General features: G+C 37.9%; 1 protein-coding gene across 13 annotated transcripts in view; it reads right to left on the bottom strand.

Moving 5' to 3' along the window:
• The window catches only part of WDR33 (WD repeat domain 33), a 107,724-nt gene that overhangs the window by 41,462 nt on the left and 48,110 nt on the right, over positions 1 to 18,152 (bottom strand). The window contains exon 8 of one of the 13 annotated variants that reach the window (XM_053214851.1): positions 6,180 to 8,817. The exons of 11 other annotated variants lie outside the window; for them this stretch is intronic. In XM_053214851.1, the coding sequence (XP_053070826.1) occupies positions 8,810 to 8,817 (8 nt within the window). In that variant the 3' untranslated portion in view covers positions 6,180 to 8,809. Of the gene's footprint in view, positions 1 to 6,179; positions 8,818 to 12,316; positions 15,544 to 18,152 lie in introns of those variants that run through there. One more of the 13 variants, XM_027056074.2, reaches the window with a different exon arrangement.

The following is an 18,152-nucleotide window of genomic DNA, read 5'->3' as shown; positions in this document are numbered from 1 at the left end:
TAGTAAAAAGTAGCAACGGAAAAGGGGCACCTGGGTGGCTCAGTCGGTTATACATCTGACTTCAGCTCAGGTCATGATTTCACAGTTTGTGAGCTGGAGCCCTGCATCGGGCTCTCCGCTCTCAGCGCAGAGCCCACTTTAGATCCTCTGTCTCCCTTTCTCTCTGCCTCTCCCCTGCTCACGCCCTCTCTCTCAAAAAAAAAATTTTTTTTTTTTTTAAGTAGCAATGAAAAGAAAATTCTGCTACAAATCTGTAAGACAACTCAGTATATCTTATGCTCACCAACTATCAACTGACCTAACTAGAACTCAAAAAGAAAAAAGCTAGGAGTTATCAAGAAGACTCCAATCATTATCTGTTCAAAAAGCAAACAGGCAAGCAACAGACCAAAGGAAAAGCACAGAATCTGGGGGACAGTGCCTGGGGAATAATGGAGGTGCACTAACCGCCTTAAGGCAATATGGTGGTTCTGAGATGACAGTGGAAGTAAAGTATGAGGACTTACATAAATAAAGTTTTAAAAAATAAGTCATAGTTCCATTTCAATGTTATTTATTTAAATGTGGCTTACAATACAATTAATTTGATTGATGACACTTCTAATCCTAAGAACCCTTACTGAAAATAGGATAACCACATATAATATCCCATCCCAAATCCCAACTCTTGATCTAGTCACCTCCTTTTAAATAAATCCTTCATAATGCCTTTCCTAATGAGCTCTAAAATCCTCTTAAATCAAATTCACTGAAATATGTGACTTTCTTTACACCATCTTTCTTTGCACATAAGTGATGTAAGCAACACACATTTACTGCATGCCTGCCACGTGAGAAGGGGATCTTCTGTGTACTTCTCCGACTCTCACAACCACCCTGTGAGGTAGGTATCATTAGCCCCACGTGACAGAGGAGGAAACACAAACTCAGGTGGACTTGCCCAGTGGCAGAGCTGGGACTCAAAGCCAGAACTACGGACTCTCAGATGATTTATGACTGCCCCCAGGGAAAAACTATACTGTACCTAGAATTCTGGCGCAGCTGGAGAAGAGGCTCGATAATTTTAAGTTCCTTTTTCCTCATCACTTAAGCATTGTAAACAGCAATTACACTATGTTCTCCTACCATTAAGTTATTTTTTTAATTTGGAGGGTATCTTTTATTTATTCGTTTATTTTTTAAGTTATCTCTACACCCAGCATGGGACTCAAATTCGTGACCCCAAGATCAAAAGTCGCATGCTCTACTGACTGAGCCTGCCAGGCACCCCTCTTATCATTAAGTTTTGAATGTTAACAACGCACAAAATTTACCCCTCCCATTTTACAGGGAAAAAATAACATACTACAAATAGACTTACAGTCATCAATTAGGAAAAGACATAGTAAACTGTACTATTATTCCACATCAATCCATCTGGTAGATGGATACTTACAAAGACATAAATGTAAATCCACTGGTTGTAATAAATCATAGAGGAGTAAATCCTGTGGGGATCATTAAAGTGGGTTGCTGCCCAGACAGATTTAGTTTCAAAACACAAAACCTGATCCAGAAACTTTAACCAAGAGAATGTACCACAAACCTACATGCCTAAATTATATGAAGACATGTCCTGGCATCAACACATAATTTAGACACTGATAAAAATGGTTATGTAATAGTTCCCTGCTAATCTTAAAATTGTGGTAACTCTAGGATCCCTTTTCCCATGCAAAAATACGTACTGTAGTTGGCAAATAAAATCTAAATGATAGTTCATTTTAGGGTGTTTAAAACTTAAAACACACACATTTTTCTGCGTGGAATGGTCTTTAGGTCTGAAACGTTATCGCCCTTAGTTGGGTCCAAAGCAACCACACTCTAATGCTACTACTGCTCTATCAAAAGCACCAAGATGTAAAAAGTTTTGCAATCTAAATACTTTCTTAAAGGTTTCTGAGAATCTCATGAATATTCAAAGCTATCATAAAGCTATGAAGAGTTCAATGACCGAACATTATATTCTTTGTTGCCACAGGAAAATTCCACAGACCAACAACAGATCTAGTAGTACTGCAGGAGGAAGACTGGTTTGCCTAGAAGGTATCTTGCCTGATGGAACTACACACTTTGCATTCTCCCTTCTTGTGACACTACCCAAATGTGCTACTCAGCTAAGTCTTAACTACTAACCTAACTTTTCTAGTTCTAACACTTACTCATTTTTTTTTACCACAGTTTTTATTTTTTTCAGTATTAAGGAGAATACCCTCAACTTGTTATTCAAGATGAAGATATATAAAGAAGCAACTGATACATATTGCAGTTTACTAGGACACAAAATTTTGTCTCAAGACCTCCAATTTAGAAGTATCTCTGGACCTGCCTGAGCCGATGCTCCAGAAACATGTGATTTTTAAAAATTACTACTTTTAAAGCTACAAAAACTATAAAACTACTTTATTAATCATACATATATTCTTCTGTATACTGTAATAAAATCATGCAGTGCTTAGTCTAGAATATATGTGAAATTAAGAGACTATTAAAAGTGATGACTGTAAAGCAAAAATCAGCTACCACTAGTATTGCTCATGAAGACAGGAATGGCTGTTTGACCCCTTCTTCCATACCCAGGGTCTGGCACTTAGTAAGCAGCAATTATTTGAATAAATGAATAGATATAAATTTCCCTTTCGTGCTCTTTGATGAACATGACTAAGATGGACAATGGAGCTATGAAAACATGATCCTTTTTTTTTTACCTTAAGTCAATCTGACAGTTCATAAGGAATTTTTACAACTATTATAAGTTTTTGTTTGTTTGGGGGGAGAGAGAGAGAGAGAGAGAGAGAGAGAGAGAGAGAGAGAGAGAGTGTGTGTGTGTGTGTGTGTGTGTGTGTGTGTGTGTGTGTGTGTGAGGGGGAGAGGGACAGACAGAGAGATAAAGAAAATTCCAAGCATGATCCACACTCAGCACAAAGCCCGACACGGGGCTTGATCCCACAACCCTGGGATCACAACCCGAGCCGAAATCAAAAGTCAGACACTCAACTAACTGAGCCACCCAGGAACCCCAATTATTATAATTTTTACTCGTAAAGTATTTGACAGAGTTCTTAAATCTTTAAAATCCCTTTGGTATTTACTGCTTTATATTAACATAGATAATATAGAAAATGAATGACTGACCCTTCCCAGATGGAAATAAACCACCCCTGAAGCACTACAAACCAATCCCTGGATACCAAATTTAGTGGGGTAAACCCTGGGATCCCCCAGAGATTAATGCAGAAAAACTCACACATCTCATTTCTTTTATTAAAAAGAACATGTTTGTATTTTATCCAATACATCTAGCCAGCTGAAAACTGATGTGCTTCCCAACTGTTTTTGTTTTATAAAAACATAACTATTGGTACCACTGCAGCTTGTTCCAATGACATGCCCAATGTCATGGCTACTGAATCCTGACCTCCCCCCACCCCAAGCTGGTTTCTACAGAGTGAGAAGCCAGTTTGGATTTAAATGCTTTTAAGTTTAAAAAAAAAAAAAAAAATTAGTCTCTGACCCCTGAGAAATAATCTAATACTCACAGCTAAGCCGCAATGTTATTACAAACTGATTTGACATTTACCATTTTGCTCTCCTGATCTCTCCAGACATCTCTGTCATTCTGAGACCATAATGAAGTCAGATCAAAAAAAGATCACCGTTCAACCCACAAAATATAAAATGTCTCTTATGCTAAATGAGTGACAGCCCTCCCTCCCCCAAATTACCCAAAGCCCAGATCCTATAATACAATCTTTGTAACACCCTCTCACTGAGACACCCCATAGTTTTCTATGGTCTGTATTCTTTGCTGCAGAGAGTATTAAATCCAATTTGCTCAATTACAAGTGTTCCTGGAGGTCTCTGAATGAAGGGTATTGACGTCTGTAAATACTAATGGTGGAATGAAAATAGACTACATGTTCTAGGGTTACAAAACGGTTCCAAAATATGGCTTATTAGTACACATCTCACAATTCACAGAGAGGGCAGCTTTGGATAACTTTGGTATAACACTTCTTCCATTTTGCTTTTAATGTCAAGACCATGCTAACATGTGTTGAAAGTTCAGATAAAATAAAAAGCATTAATGACAATCGCACTGAAAATTGTTAAGGCATGTAGGAAAAGCCCAGCTAGCAATGTTCATTAGGAGAATGAGCAGGGGCGCCTGGGTGGCTCAGTTGGTTAAGTGTCCGACTCCAGCTCAGGTCATGATCTCGTGGTTTGTGAGTTCGAGCCCCACATCGGGCTCTGTTCTGACAGCTCAGAGTCTGGAGCCTGCTTTGGATTCTGTGTCTCATTCTCTCTCTGCCCCTCCCCTGCTCACACTCTGTCACTCTCAAAGTAAATAAACATTAAAAAGTTCAAAAAAAAAAAAAACAAAAAAGAATGAGCAGGCATTCGCCAGGAACAATGTCAATCGGGGACATGCTCACATATCTGGGCTATACCCAGATGCAGAAGTGTTTTAAAACAAGGACTCCAGTAAGATACCCAACAATAATAAAGCCAAAGGTGTAAGGAAAAGAAAAGGTGGCAGAGGGTAACTTTTTCTTTAAATAGTGTTCACCATAACTACTGGAAAATCCGGGTAACAGGCTGTGAGAGGAAAAGGAAAGCAAAATTTTTCTATGTGCTCTTCACTGAAAGACTTTCTCAATGTGCAAAATCTCCCACTTTGCAGCTAAATGTTATTTTTGTAAGTATAAATCACACCACACAGAGGTATAAAAACCAAGAATACCAACTTAGAAAAAAAACAAGTCCTTACAACACAAATAAATCTACTGAAGACACTAAAAAACTAGAAATCCTGAAGAACCTGAGGGGAATAATAATTTTTTTTAAAACCCTTCTCTGCCCCAAAGATAAGGCAGAAAACACCTTTTAAGTGTCAATTGTATAATCAGATTTTTACAAACCTATGAAAATAAAGCTCCCATTACCTACCTACCTTTTAGATAAAACTGAAAGATTTTCATGTCTAGGAGGTGGGGACATGGGTTGTGTGTGTGTGTACACACACACACACACACACACACACACACACCACTTCCCCAAGTGCCTACTGTGTCCTTCCTGGACTTGGAAGACTAAGTGTGGATCATCACATAAAAGTCACTGTCTTCGAAGGCACATCATTTCTTAGCAACCTGCACTGTACGGGAATTTTGGTTCAGAGAAAAAAAATACATTCATCACCACTACCCTCTCATCTGTGTAGCACATAAAGTGTTATATATATTACAATCTGATTTCCGTTAGGCATTACCACTTACTTTTTATGGATCATGAAAACCTTGTTACAAGTAGAAGGAGCAATGATTTAAACTCATCTTCTGATGCCATTATGTAGTTCAAAACTATGATTTAAGGGGCACCTGGGTGGCTCAGTCAGTGAAGCATCCAACTTCGGCTTAGGTCATGATCTTGCAGTTCGTAAGTTTGAGCCCCACACTGGGCTCTGTGCTGACGGCTCAGAGCCTGGAGCCTGCTTCAGATTCTGTGTCTCCCTCTCCCTCTCTGCCCCTCCCCCACTTGCACTTTGTCTCTCTCTCTCAGATAAATATTAAAAAAAAAAAAAACAGAAACCAAAAACTATGATTTCGGAGCGCCTGGGTGGCTCAGTCGGTTGGGTGTCCGACTTCCGCTCAGGTCATGATCTTGCAGTCTGTGAGTTCAAGCCCCATGTCGGAGACTGGAGCTCTTCAGATTCTGTCTTCATCTCTCTCTGCCCCTCCCCTGCTCTCACTGTGTCTCTCTCTCTCAAGAATAAAATAAAAACATTAAAAAACCCTATGATTTCAATATAAAAATGAGAACCAATTTTTAAAAAACTATTTAAAAGCTTGTTCAAAGATAATACGTATTATATGAAGTAATGCCTGTGTAACTTACAGTAGGAAAAGAGAGTTTGTGGTCTCCAAGTCCATGTGGTGAAGGAGGTATTAGGTATTTTGGAGAATAATGGGCTAAATATTCTAAGTTACATTTTATAGTACGTTTATATCCTTTCATCTGTATTTGTATTAGAGTATTAGAGATAATCCAATTAAGAAGGCTGACTTTTCCACTAACTCCCGACCTCCTCTGTACACCTCTTCTACAATTTTTCTATGAAAAGGAGAATTACGACCCAGTGAATTTTAGCACATTTAATTCAAGTGTCATTCTACAACAAAAATGAAAAAAGACACCAAACTGTTGACTACTCTCTCTTTATAATGTAATCCTAATAGTGCCAAGTTTTATCCTTTATGATGATCACAGACCTTGGTGTGCCTCCTCCAGGACTAAAACTCTCCTCTTTCAAATACCTTTCATTTCATAAGCATCAATATCTAATATCCAATTCCTAAATCAGAACTGTCACCACCTGATTTCCCCAGTGTGGGAGGGCAGCAGTGTTTTTTTTCCCCTTAAAAAAAAAAAATGGCCAAATATTAAAAAAAAAACCTAAATTTCAAACAGTTCATTCAAAGAGTTAAAGTATTTTACAGTAATTGACTTAATAATTTCTCTTCTAGAATTTAATAAACCAAATAAAATGCCTAGCAAATCACTTGAAGTTTTTTTTTTTTTTTTTAAAGAGAGAGAGAGAGAGAGAGAGAGAGAGAGAGAGAGAGCATAAGCAGGGGAAGGGGAGAGAGAGAGAGAGAGACACAGAATCCGAAGCAGGCTCCAGGCCCTGAGCTGTCAGCACAGAGCCCAACGCGGAGCTCAACTCTCGAAGTGCGACATCATGACCTGAGCCAAAGTCAAGACACTTAACCAACTGAGTCACCCAGGTTGGGTGAGCTCGAATTTTTGTTTAAATAAGCATTTTATTTTTACCAAGAAGATCCTTGGTAATTTACATTTGCATGACACATTAAAACAATAAATCTGTAAAGCAATAATATACTTTTAAAAGATGTAAATGAAAGTTTCCATAAATTTCTAGAAAATGATGAAACATGTAAACTATTAATAACCAAACTTCCACAGTATTTAACATTCAGGGCCTACAGAAATAACATTAAAACTGGGCACTGTATTGTATGACCTCAAAAAAGCAGAATTTAAGTTTGGGAATTACTAAACTTACAGTGTTCTTTAATGCCTAGTATCCCCTTTAATACCATTCTATTTGCTCTTAGAATCACTTTATCAGTAGGGCCAATATCTGCTACACTTGAGATAAGGATTTAGCCTCCCACCCTCCAACAAACTCCACCAAAGACTTTTGGGGTAGAACAGGTGACATCCCAGCTAGTCTGATGGGATGGAGTAGAGGCTGATCAGAAGGCCCCAAAAAATGACATTAGGTTTCTGTATTTAAGTCCCGTCTACTAGGACAGAAAATACATAGATAGCTTCCCCAAGACCCCTAACTTACCACTGACCACCTTACTCATCGAAGAGGATAAAAAGAAATGATATTCTACCACAGTTAGCACTAGCTCATCCAACTTCATTACTAAATGGAGTTAGAAATTACTGTGATTAAATTTGGTCAATAGGAAAAAACCTGTTCCTCCCCCCAGAGAACAATAAATGCTGTCCCAGTGAAACAGTCTAGACACCAGTGACCAGTCTGTAGAGGTGTGATGAGTTGTGACAACTTGATTTTCAGTGTATTCAGCATTCACATTCACATTCACCATGGTGCTTGCCCAATTCACAAAACGTATTTGAAGAAATGAAGAACTAGGGAAATGTTGGAAATGCTGCTTAAGGATGAGGCCATGCCTTGAGAATTTTTATTGACCAGAGTTGGCAATCATTAAATATTTGATTCATCTAACAATTAAAATAGAATCTTTAGGGGCGCCTGGGTGGCTCAGTCGGTTGGGCATCTGACTCCAGCTCAGGTCATGGTCTCATAGTCCGGTCCGTGGGTTCGAGCCCCGCATCAGGCTCTGGGCTATCAGCCCAGAGCCTGGAGCCTGCTTTGGATTCTGTGTCTCCCTCTCTCTGCCCCTGCCCCCCGCTCACACTCTTTCTCAAAAATAAATATTTTTTTTTAAATAGTGAAATAAAATAGAATCTTTAAATGCTTCCATATGAGATCTTGTTTAAAAAGGCCAATTCTGAGTGTGGAATTTTTTTATACCTGAAAACATTGGAAAATCATGACATTTAAGCAAGTGGCCACAGTGCTAACCCCAGCAGAACGTACACTAAAGAAGTGGTCCTATTTATGGACCACTCATAAACAGGAACCTTTACAACTGCAATAACTAATGGCAGTGGCTGAAAAAATTTACATGAGAAACGTAAAATATACTTCTGAAATAACCATTTTTATCCTTAAGTAGGCAGAGAAATGGAAGCAGGCTCTGAAATTAGTTTTGGAAATAAGGTAATAACTGACATTGATCAAACGTTCTTTATGGCACTACATGCTTCTCATGAATTAACCTATCTTATTCTCATAACTACTCAGGAAGGTCAGTACTACTATTAATCCCCATTACACAGAAGAAAACACAGATACAGGAATGTGACTTGCCCCAATGTCTCATGGCTGGTAAGGAATAAACTGTGACTAACATCCAGGTTCCAGGGCCTGTGATGATAATACACAATACTATCTTTTTATATAATAACTTTTGTTGTGTTGTTTTTAGTATCAGGAAACTAGTAAATGAAGCTAATCAGAGAAATAATAAAACACTGTTTTCAAAAGAACACAGAGGCAGGGCTCCTGGCTGGCTCAGGTGATCCAGCATGTGACCCTTGATCTTAGGATCATGAGTATGACCCTCACTTTGGGACTAGAGTTTACCTAAAAAACTAAAATTAAAAATAAATAAATAAACCCTTAATGTTTATTAAAAAAAAAAAAAAAAAGAGGGGCACCTGGGTGGCTCAGTCGGTTGAGCGTCCAACTTTGGCTCAGGTCATGATCTCACCGTTTGTGGATTCAAGCCCCACATCATGCTCTGTGCAGACAGCTCAGAGCCTGCAGCCTGCTTCAGATTCTCACTCTCTGCACCCCCCAACTTGTGCTCTGTCTCTTTCTCTCAAAAATAAATGCTAAAAAATTAAAACAAACAAACAAACAAACAACAACAACAACAGGGGTGCCTGGGTGGCTCAGTCAATTAAGCATCCAACTCTTGACCTCAGCTCAGGTCGTTATCTCACGGTTCACAAGTTCAAATCCTGCATGTGCACTGTCAGTGCAGAGCCTGCTGGGGATTCTCTCTCACCCCCTTGATCTCTGCCCCTGCCCCGTGCACATGCACTCTCTCTCAAAGTAAACAAATTGAAAAATAAAAGAAAGAACACAAAGGCAAATCAAGGAAATTAATACAACTCTACAAAAAGGAAAGGGAGATGATAGAAAGAAACCACAAAATGACCCCAAAAAACCCCTTGAAAAACAGTAGAAAAAAAGGGAAAGTAATTTAAAGAAAATATATTTGAAGGTCTAACCTACCTAACAAAAGGCTTGGGTGGAGTAAAAGGCATGAAGGAATCTTTAGACTGCTGAAAACATTCTTTATCTTCACTGATAATGACCACTACACATAAAACTTTTTTATAAAGGAACCACCAGTGCACACTCTTGAGAAGAAAAATCTATTCTACATAAAGTGTTCATTACAGGGTATTACTGCCTCCACCAAAAACCAGTGGTTTGGAATAAGTTATGCTAAAACAATCCTTTTTTTAATTTTCTTTTCAGAATTACTGAAGGAGTGTCAATGAAATTATAGTCAAATAATAGGCAATCTTTTGAACTAGTCTGTGGATCATGGCAGAAGATCATGGCTTTATAGCCACATGACTGAAAGGTCATTTCCAACGTTAGTCTCCACTAGATGTTTTGTTACCTGTGATGCAAGTCTGCAGAGAGGGCTGCAAGGTTCTTTACTTGGCCTCTGTCCTGTTTAACATCTTTTTTTAATAATCCAGATGGCCAGCTTTGCAAATTTACAGGTGATCCAAAGCTGGCAGTTCTCTAGGTGTTAGGATTCAAGAAGATACTGTGATGTTAAATTTAATGACTTAATACATAAAATGTTAACTGAAGATAAATATAAGGCCCAGTATTAAGGTTTTTAACCTCAATTCTGGCTTATGAGTTTATATAAGAACAAATGTAGAGGCACTGGGTAGCTGACTCTAGATCTCAGCTCAGGCTCTGTGCTGATAGTGCAGAGCCTGCTTGGGACTCCCCAGCTCCCTCTCTCTCACCGAAAATAAACAAACTTTAAAAAATGTGGTTTTAGATGATTAGTGTGAATTCATATGGTGTCCTGCCTTCCCCCATTTAGCAAAAATGGGTGTTCAGAATGGTGAAGCTTAATTCTGGACTAGAGATGCTCAAAATGGCAGCCGGTCCAGAAATCATGAGAAAGAGTAAAGGGATTAAGTATTCAACTTGGGTAAGAGAGACTTAAATGCCATTTTCAAATATTTAAAGCATTATGTTTGAAAGTCGGGTTGGATTTATTATATACAGATCTAGAATTCAGGGGGTGGGGAGGATATATCATATATGGGTTTAATGATGGAAACTTTTTCCTATAGAAAGATGAGAGGGCTGCCGTGTGAGCTCTTAAACGTTCCCTGGCCCAAACTGGGAGGTCTGCTTGCTGGCCCCCTGTGGTGGCTGTGCCTTCCTGGTATTCCCTAGGGACCAATACAGTATTTAAAGATATCAGCAAATTGAAGCAGATACAATTCACTGGGCTAATCATCCAAGTAAAATGTGATATGCCAAAAGAATGCTAATAGTGGTAAAGTTTGCTCTTTGAGAGTGAAGAGAGTTACAGCAAAATACCTTCAAAGGGAAAAAAACAGAGGATTCAGCAGATTGGCTTTGAAAAACTTATTAGTGCATGTTGGGGAAACTAAGACTAGTTTATGAAATAATCCATAAAAAAGGATAAATGGGGTGGGGGGGTGGATGGGATAGGACTTAGAAATACCATTTCTTGATTTCAACAGAAATTCTTAATCTGGTCTCTCTATAACTAAAGAGACCATAGCACTGTAGGTGCTTCTTATAGATTCCAGACATAGGACATAAATCAAACTTTAAAATGGTTTTCTGACACATCGTTAAAATATAAAGGGAAAAAGTAACTATTAAAACAACAGTATTGGGATGCCTGGGTGCCTCAGTCGGTTGAGCTCTCGATTTCAGCTCAAGATCCCAGGGTCGTGGGATCGAGCTCCATGTCGGGCTGTATTGAGCACAGAGCCTGCTTAAGATTCTCTCTCTCCCTTTGCCCCTCTCCCCTGCTTCCACTTGCTCACTCTCTCTCTAAATTAAAAACAAAAAACATAAAAAACACAGTATTTGTTTTGGTACTTAACCTCCCTCGTTGACAATTATTTTTAATGTATCATACTTTAATCATTTAAGGATCTACCCACTAAAACTGAAAAAGCCAAAAGTATATTACCTATTTATCTAATTTCATCAGCTCTTTGCAATGCTCTGAATTTTAACTTTAAAAACTACCAGAGAGGGGAGCTTGGGTGGCTCGTCCGACACTAGCTCAGGTCATGATCTCACGGTCCGTGAGTTCCGGCCCCACATCGGGCTCTGTGCTGTCAGTTCAGAGCCTGGAGCCTGCTTGGGATTCTGTGTCTCCCTCTATCTCTGCCCCTCCCCACTCACGCTCTGTCTCTATCAAAAAATAAATAAACATTAAAAAAAAAAACTACCAAAGATAGGGGCACCTGGGTGATTCTTCGTTTCGGCTCAGGTCATGATCTCAAAGGTCATAAGCTTGAGCACAGTGTTGGGCTCTGCGCTGACAGCACAGACCCTGCTTGGGATTTCTCTCACCCTCTCTCTGCCCACCCCCCCACCTCAAAATATGACTAATAATTTAAAACTATAACCAAGAGCTGGATGCTTAAGTAAGCCATCCAGGAACCCCTAAAGAAATTTTTTTTAACTACGAAAGATCTAATTAGCTGGGAAGCTCTAACAATATAACCAGGTAACTAATTCATCACCAAATGGAAATTTCAGCCTCACTCAAAATAAACTGAAGCAGGGGCACCTGGGTGGCTTAGTTAGTTGAGTGTCTGACTTCGGCTCAGGTCACGATCTCACCATTCATGAGTTCAAGCCCTGCATCAGGCTCTGTGCTGGCAGCTGAGAGCCTAGAGCCTGCTTGGATTCCGTATCTCCCTCTCTCTCTCTCCCCTTCTCTGTTCACACTCTGTCTCTATCTCTCTCAGAAGTAAGTAAGTAAGTAAGTAAATAAGTAAATAAATAAATAAATAAATAAATAAATAACTGACTGAAGCGATACACTCTGGGAATTGACTGCCTAAATTATTATTATTTTTTTTAATGTTTATTTTTGAGAGAGACAGAGCACGAGCAGGGAAGGCAGAGAGGTAGACACAGAGTCGGAAGCAGGCTTCAGGCTCTGAGCTGTCAGCACAGAGCCTCATGCAGGGCTCAAACTCACGAACTCTCTAGATCATGACCTGAGCCAAAGTCAGACGCTTAAATGACTGAGCCACCCAGGTGCCCCTCAACTGCCTAAACTATTAATCATTGTGATTTGTTGCTGTCAAGAAACCAGAATCTTTTATATAGAAGTGTCTGGAAATTGCTAGACTCTTAATTAAAACATTGTTGGTGGCAACAGCATGCAACTCTGGCTTCCCAAGAAAGCCACAGATCTATTTTCAACAAGTTTTTTGTCATATTATGTGCAACATTTGAAATTAAGTACAGAGACAGAAAGAATAAAGCCCAATATAAAAATCTGAAAACAATTCCTGTAAAAATGTGAATGTACCATATAAAATCAATATTTCAGGGGCACCTGAGTGACTCAGTCGGTTAAGCATCCAACTCGATTTCAGCTCAGGTCATGATCTCCCAGTTCACAGGTTTGAGCCCCTCATCAGGCTCTATGCTAACACTGCAGTGGGAATTCTCTCTCTCCTTCTCTCTGCCCCTCCCCCTGCTCTCGCTCTCTCCCCCTCAAAATATACATTTTTTAAATAAATAAATAAACAAACAAAATGGGTATTTCAGAGCCCTACTAATTTCTCCAAATAATATGCTTTGGAAGTCTTGTTAAGACTTATTAAGTCTTTTTCCCACTCATTCTCAGATGATTCTTTACATAGAAGAACCTACCATAATCCAGTCCTTACAGGAGAGAAGGAAAAAAGCCTTAGAATAAACTTCCTCAAAATAAGGAAACACCAAGAAAATCAGTGTCCATAAGTAAAATTGGTTTACATGGTTATTTGGATGATTAAGTAAGATGTCCTTGAAGAGCTTTAATATTAAAATATGCTATGTTAGTGGAAGGAGTTATTCTGATACAGTCTTTTTTGCTTTGCTTTTTTTTTTTTTTTTTAATAGGATCTTTTAAAAGAAACTGGGTGTTTCTGGCTTTTGTCTGGGGGAGAACAGAGGATCTTGAGGAATGTTTTGTAAAACATTATAGAAATAAAGTAGGTCTCTTAATCATAAACTATGTGGTTTGCCAATTTTACTTTAATAAGTAAAATTATTTCCAGTAAAGCATCAAAGATTTTTGGAATACTCAGACTTCATAAACATGTCTTCACAAATTTCAAAACACACTGCTGAACCAAAAGATCTTTGCAGAGGGATTGATCTCATTTATTGAAGACCACAGTCAATGCAATAAGGAAGGCATACACAGGGATTTATCAAAAGTACTAATAATATTCTTCTTAAGTTGTGTGTACTCAGGGGTTCATTTCCTCTCCATGAGTGCTAGATCTGAAAACTAAAAACAGACCTTACCCCCGAATAAGTCTCACGATAACTCCTTATGTCCATGTCCTTATTATATAAACCAGCATATATCTTATAACCCATTCAGTTTAAACTATTCATTATAGTTTAATTTTTCTGTTGTTAAATATATCATACATTGAAAACCTGTAATATGGACAGTTTTAAAGAATAGTAAAATGACCTTGAGTACTTAAATTACTTCCCTCTAACTACACTCCTCCTCTTCCCCCCCACCCCCAAAAGAAACTCTACAATTCTGTCATCACAGCTTAGGAAGACATCGTTACATCCATGTTGATATCAATTTTAAAACAGAAAAGAGGCAGTTTAACATAGAGGTTGAGTATGAACTCTGGACCAAAAACCCTGGGTCCAAATCTTAGTCCCACCTCTTATAAGCTACCTGACCTTAAGACAGGTTTACTTAATTTTTCCATACCTTGGTTATTCGTTTGAAGTGTGGAACAAACAGTATTCAGCTCACAGGGTTACCAGAGATTAAACAAAGTTCTTAGAACATGCCCAATACATAGTTAAGTGTAATATGTCGGCTATAGTTAAAACTAAGAAGGTAAAACAAAAACTAAAGCATGCTAAAACTTGTAACCTGGGTTCTTTTTTAAGAGTATTATGCTTCTAAAATTCGTTTCAGTGTTCTTATTGATTCTATGCTTTTACCCCTTCTCATGTGCATTCTAACTCTACACTTCTAACACTATCATGACCTCTGATAAAACTGATAAAACTACACTTCTAACGCTATCTTGACTCTTCTTCCATATTCTCCACCATCTTAAGTATGTGAAAATACCTTATCTTCCCTACTAAACTTTTTTTTTTAATGTTTATTTTGAGAGAGAGGGAGAGAGCACCCACACTGACAGCGTGGAGCCCGGTGCAGGGCTCAATCCCCACAAACCATGAGATCACGACCTGAGCCAAATCAATTAGCTGAATGAGCCACCCAGGCACTCCCACTACTAAACTTTAAGAAGGAGAGGGGTCATACCTTTTAAAAAGATTCTTCTACCAATGGTAGAAGCATATGCTCATTAATTTTAATGGCTCTGTTTCACTTGGAGTCAAATGGAGAAGTATCAGTAAACCAGAGACTCATTTAGTCTCATGTACTCCTGGTGCTTAAAGGTTCTTTTAATCCCAGCCCATATACTGAGTGCTCCAAAGAAAAGAATAGGGGCACCTGGGCAGCTCAGGCGGTTAAGTGTCTGACTCTTGGTTTCGGCTCAGGTCATAAGCTCATGGTTGTGAGATAGAGACCTGCGTCGGGCTCCGCACTGGGCATGGAGCCTGCTCAAAATTCTCCCTCACCCTGTCCTCTCCCACTTGTGCGTGCTTGCTCTCTCAAAAACAAAACAAAACAAAAGAAGAATAACTGTGTATAAATTATGCTGACTTGCATGTGCTTTAGTAATGACTGGTATATGACACTTCTCAATTTTGCAGTATATTCAATTTCATACCTATGGACCAATCACCATCATCTTTTGAGTAGCAAATCTCCTAATGATAGGTCTGTGTTCGTTTTAACCTTAAAAATCTGATTGCTTTCTCTTGTGTAACTTCTTCCTTTTCCAAGAAGCATGAGAACGATCTCAGGAAGGACACTTAAAGGTAACCATAAATCCTGCGGTCAGTAGTATGATATCATGGCTTCTGCCATGCGTAGGGATCCTGTATTCTTACAGCTGACAGTCTACGTTAAGAAGACATGATAACAGTCTTCAAATAAAGGGCTGCCATGAAGAAGACAGTATAGTATAGACTAATTTTTTTGTTATCCAGAGGCAGGACAAGTCATACAGAAGCAGATTTCTGATATAATGAATGAACCTTCTGAAAACTAGAGCTATCCAAAATTGTAAAAGAGAATCATCTGAGGTAGTGAATACTAGAATGCTAAAAATGTTTATGAGTAGAAGACTGGTTTTTAGGAATGATGTAGAAAAGGTTAAGTATTTGATAGAGTTGAACTACATGATCATAAACACCCCCTTCAATTAAAATGCTCTTATATTTTCCTTATAGTTAAACCCAAGTTGCAGTCTAATGTACAACACTAACATGATGCAGGAGTATGCTTACCTGCCCAGTGTTTAAGAGTCTGTGTGGGTTACAGGAACAGCAACCCTTCACAGAGGCCAACTGGCATTTTAGATGTTGGAAGATCCTATCCTTATTTGACTCTGTGATCCAATTTTCTATGTATAAAAGCTAAATTAAATTCACTTCAAATTTTATATGAAGAATTTCACAGCAGCCCTGAGACAACTGGAATCCCATCACCCTGGGGATCCTCAACCCACAAGCAAAGAACAGGAAAATCATAACACCAGTTTTACTGTTTTATAATCACTGCTACATTTCAGAAAATTTAGAAAAACAGGGAATGACAGAAAATGGATACTTGGAACCTAGTAACTTATCTACTATACCAGACCTGCCTGCTACTAGAACTACTACTTGGAGATACAATTAACTTGGTTTAATAGATTTATATTGGTCCCATATACTCATGGAGGTACTAAGAAAAAATATTTTTAAAAGGAAGCAAAAATCATGAATAAGCTAGAACACATATCATAAAAGTACATGGAAGTTCATTATACTTTTGTATGTTTGAAATTTCCGTAGCAAAATTTAAAATATTTAAATTTAAAATTAAAAGAGCCCCCACATAAAGAAGAAAATTCTACTCTCAATTAATATAGACAGGATGCTGGTATATTTTTTAAGCCACAGGAGCAGATAATAACTCAGCATCCATTTACCGTTATCCAAATTCACGTCAATTCAAATCTGAAAATATTTAACTGCTAGAACATCTCACATACATTCTACATTCCAGAGGAAAAGTTTTTTAAGTACTATTTAGAAACAGCTGCATCACCAAATTGGGTAACATTTCATTGGAACATGAAACTGAAAAATGTTATCATATGTCAGGTTTTCTTTTTTAATCCAAGATACATAGTGATTTTAAATCAGACTTCACAATTATTGTGGTCCTCCCTAGTCCTCTGTAAAAATAATTGTTTTGATACTTTAGAATATTGCTTTTAGTAACTACAATTATTGTTTCCTTTTTATTTCTTAGGATTTTCAAAGCCCAGAAAAAGTTGTCCATCTTATTTCTGTTTAACAGCGAAGACTTCTATCAAGAGTGAGGAAAGATGCAACATTATCACAGAATTAGGCAAGGAGTCAAGTGATAAGATTCTAGTCCTGGATCTGAACTTCTTTCAGATGACCCTGAACATGTCATTTACTCCTGCTGGGTTATGATGCTCATCCATAAAATAACTCCAGCTAAATAACTCCAAAGACTCCATCTAGTTCTGAAATTACACAATATTATAGCCGTCATAGTGAGTACACTCTTTAATACGTACTATATCCTTATACTATCTATCACCATACAGTAAGTACTGTGGATGAACCCACACAAAATGTGCAAAGCCAGGAATGTTTAAACAAATATGATTTCAAAAACTACTGGCTTGAAATATGGGTTAAATATCAAGGGCATTTATTTTCTTATCTAGAAAGCATCAACACTGAAGGCTTTATAAAGTTCTGGAACATTGTTAAAAGCTTATAATTTAATCAAGACTTGAAAGGAAAGGAAAATTGCTGAACAGTAAGTTCTTGACACCCAATGTCTATGGTACTCATGTGTCTACCCTGCATTTATGTGTCAGAGGAAGATGTTACTTTTATGCTATACTGAAATCAAGAGATTGAAGTAAAATGTTTGTTAAATCAGTACAAATTCAAATTAAGCACTTGAGAAAACTACCTTCCTAGTTAACAATAAACCAATGAGATTACATGTTTTTATTAAATGTAAATGTTTTTGCCTCAATGTTTGTATTACATATATAAAACACAGTTAATTCCCTAATACCCACTGATTTCACATAAATGGTACTGATAAATTGTTAGCATTTTCAGAGCCTTACTTTAAAACTAACCTAATCCAAGGTAAAAATATGGATTTCTTTTGTAGAAGGGAGTAATTCATAAACGTTAGTTTCTAATTATGAAATCAATAAAAGTAAACAAGAAATCCCTCCAAAATTTAATAACAAGTGGGCCATGTAATGTATAAATGTGATATACTTTAAAAAAATACATTTTTTTAAACACCTGCTTGCAGAAACAGCAATAATGAGAAGTACAGCTATTGATACTTCAGGTAATCATTGTAATAGGACTACCAGGAGAATGTGAGCCATGTAAATAAAAAATATAGTGTCATTATGTTGGAGAAAGCTACCTGGGCTACAAGACAGGAAAAGGAATATAGCCCTAACAGATAAATACAGATAAGCAAGTAATTGGG

Source organism: Acinonyx jubatus, chromosome C1 (genome assembly GCF_027475565.1).
Source record: "Acinonyx jubatus isolate Ajub_Pintada_27869175 chromosome C1, VMU_Ajub_asm_v1.0, whole genome shotgun sequence".
Lineage (NCBI taxonomy): Eukaryota > Metazoa > Chordata > Mammalia > Carnivora > Felidae > Acinonyx > Acinonyx jubatus.
Note: the sequence above shows the minus strand (reverse complement) of the source record. Positions and strands in the feature narration are given on the sequence as shown.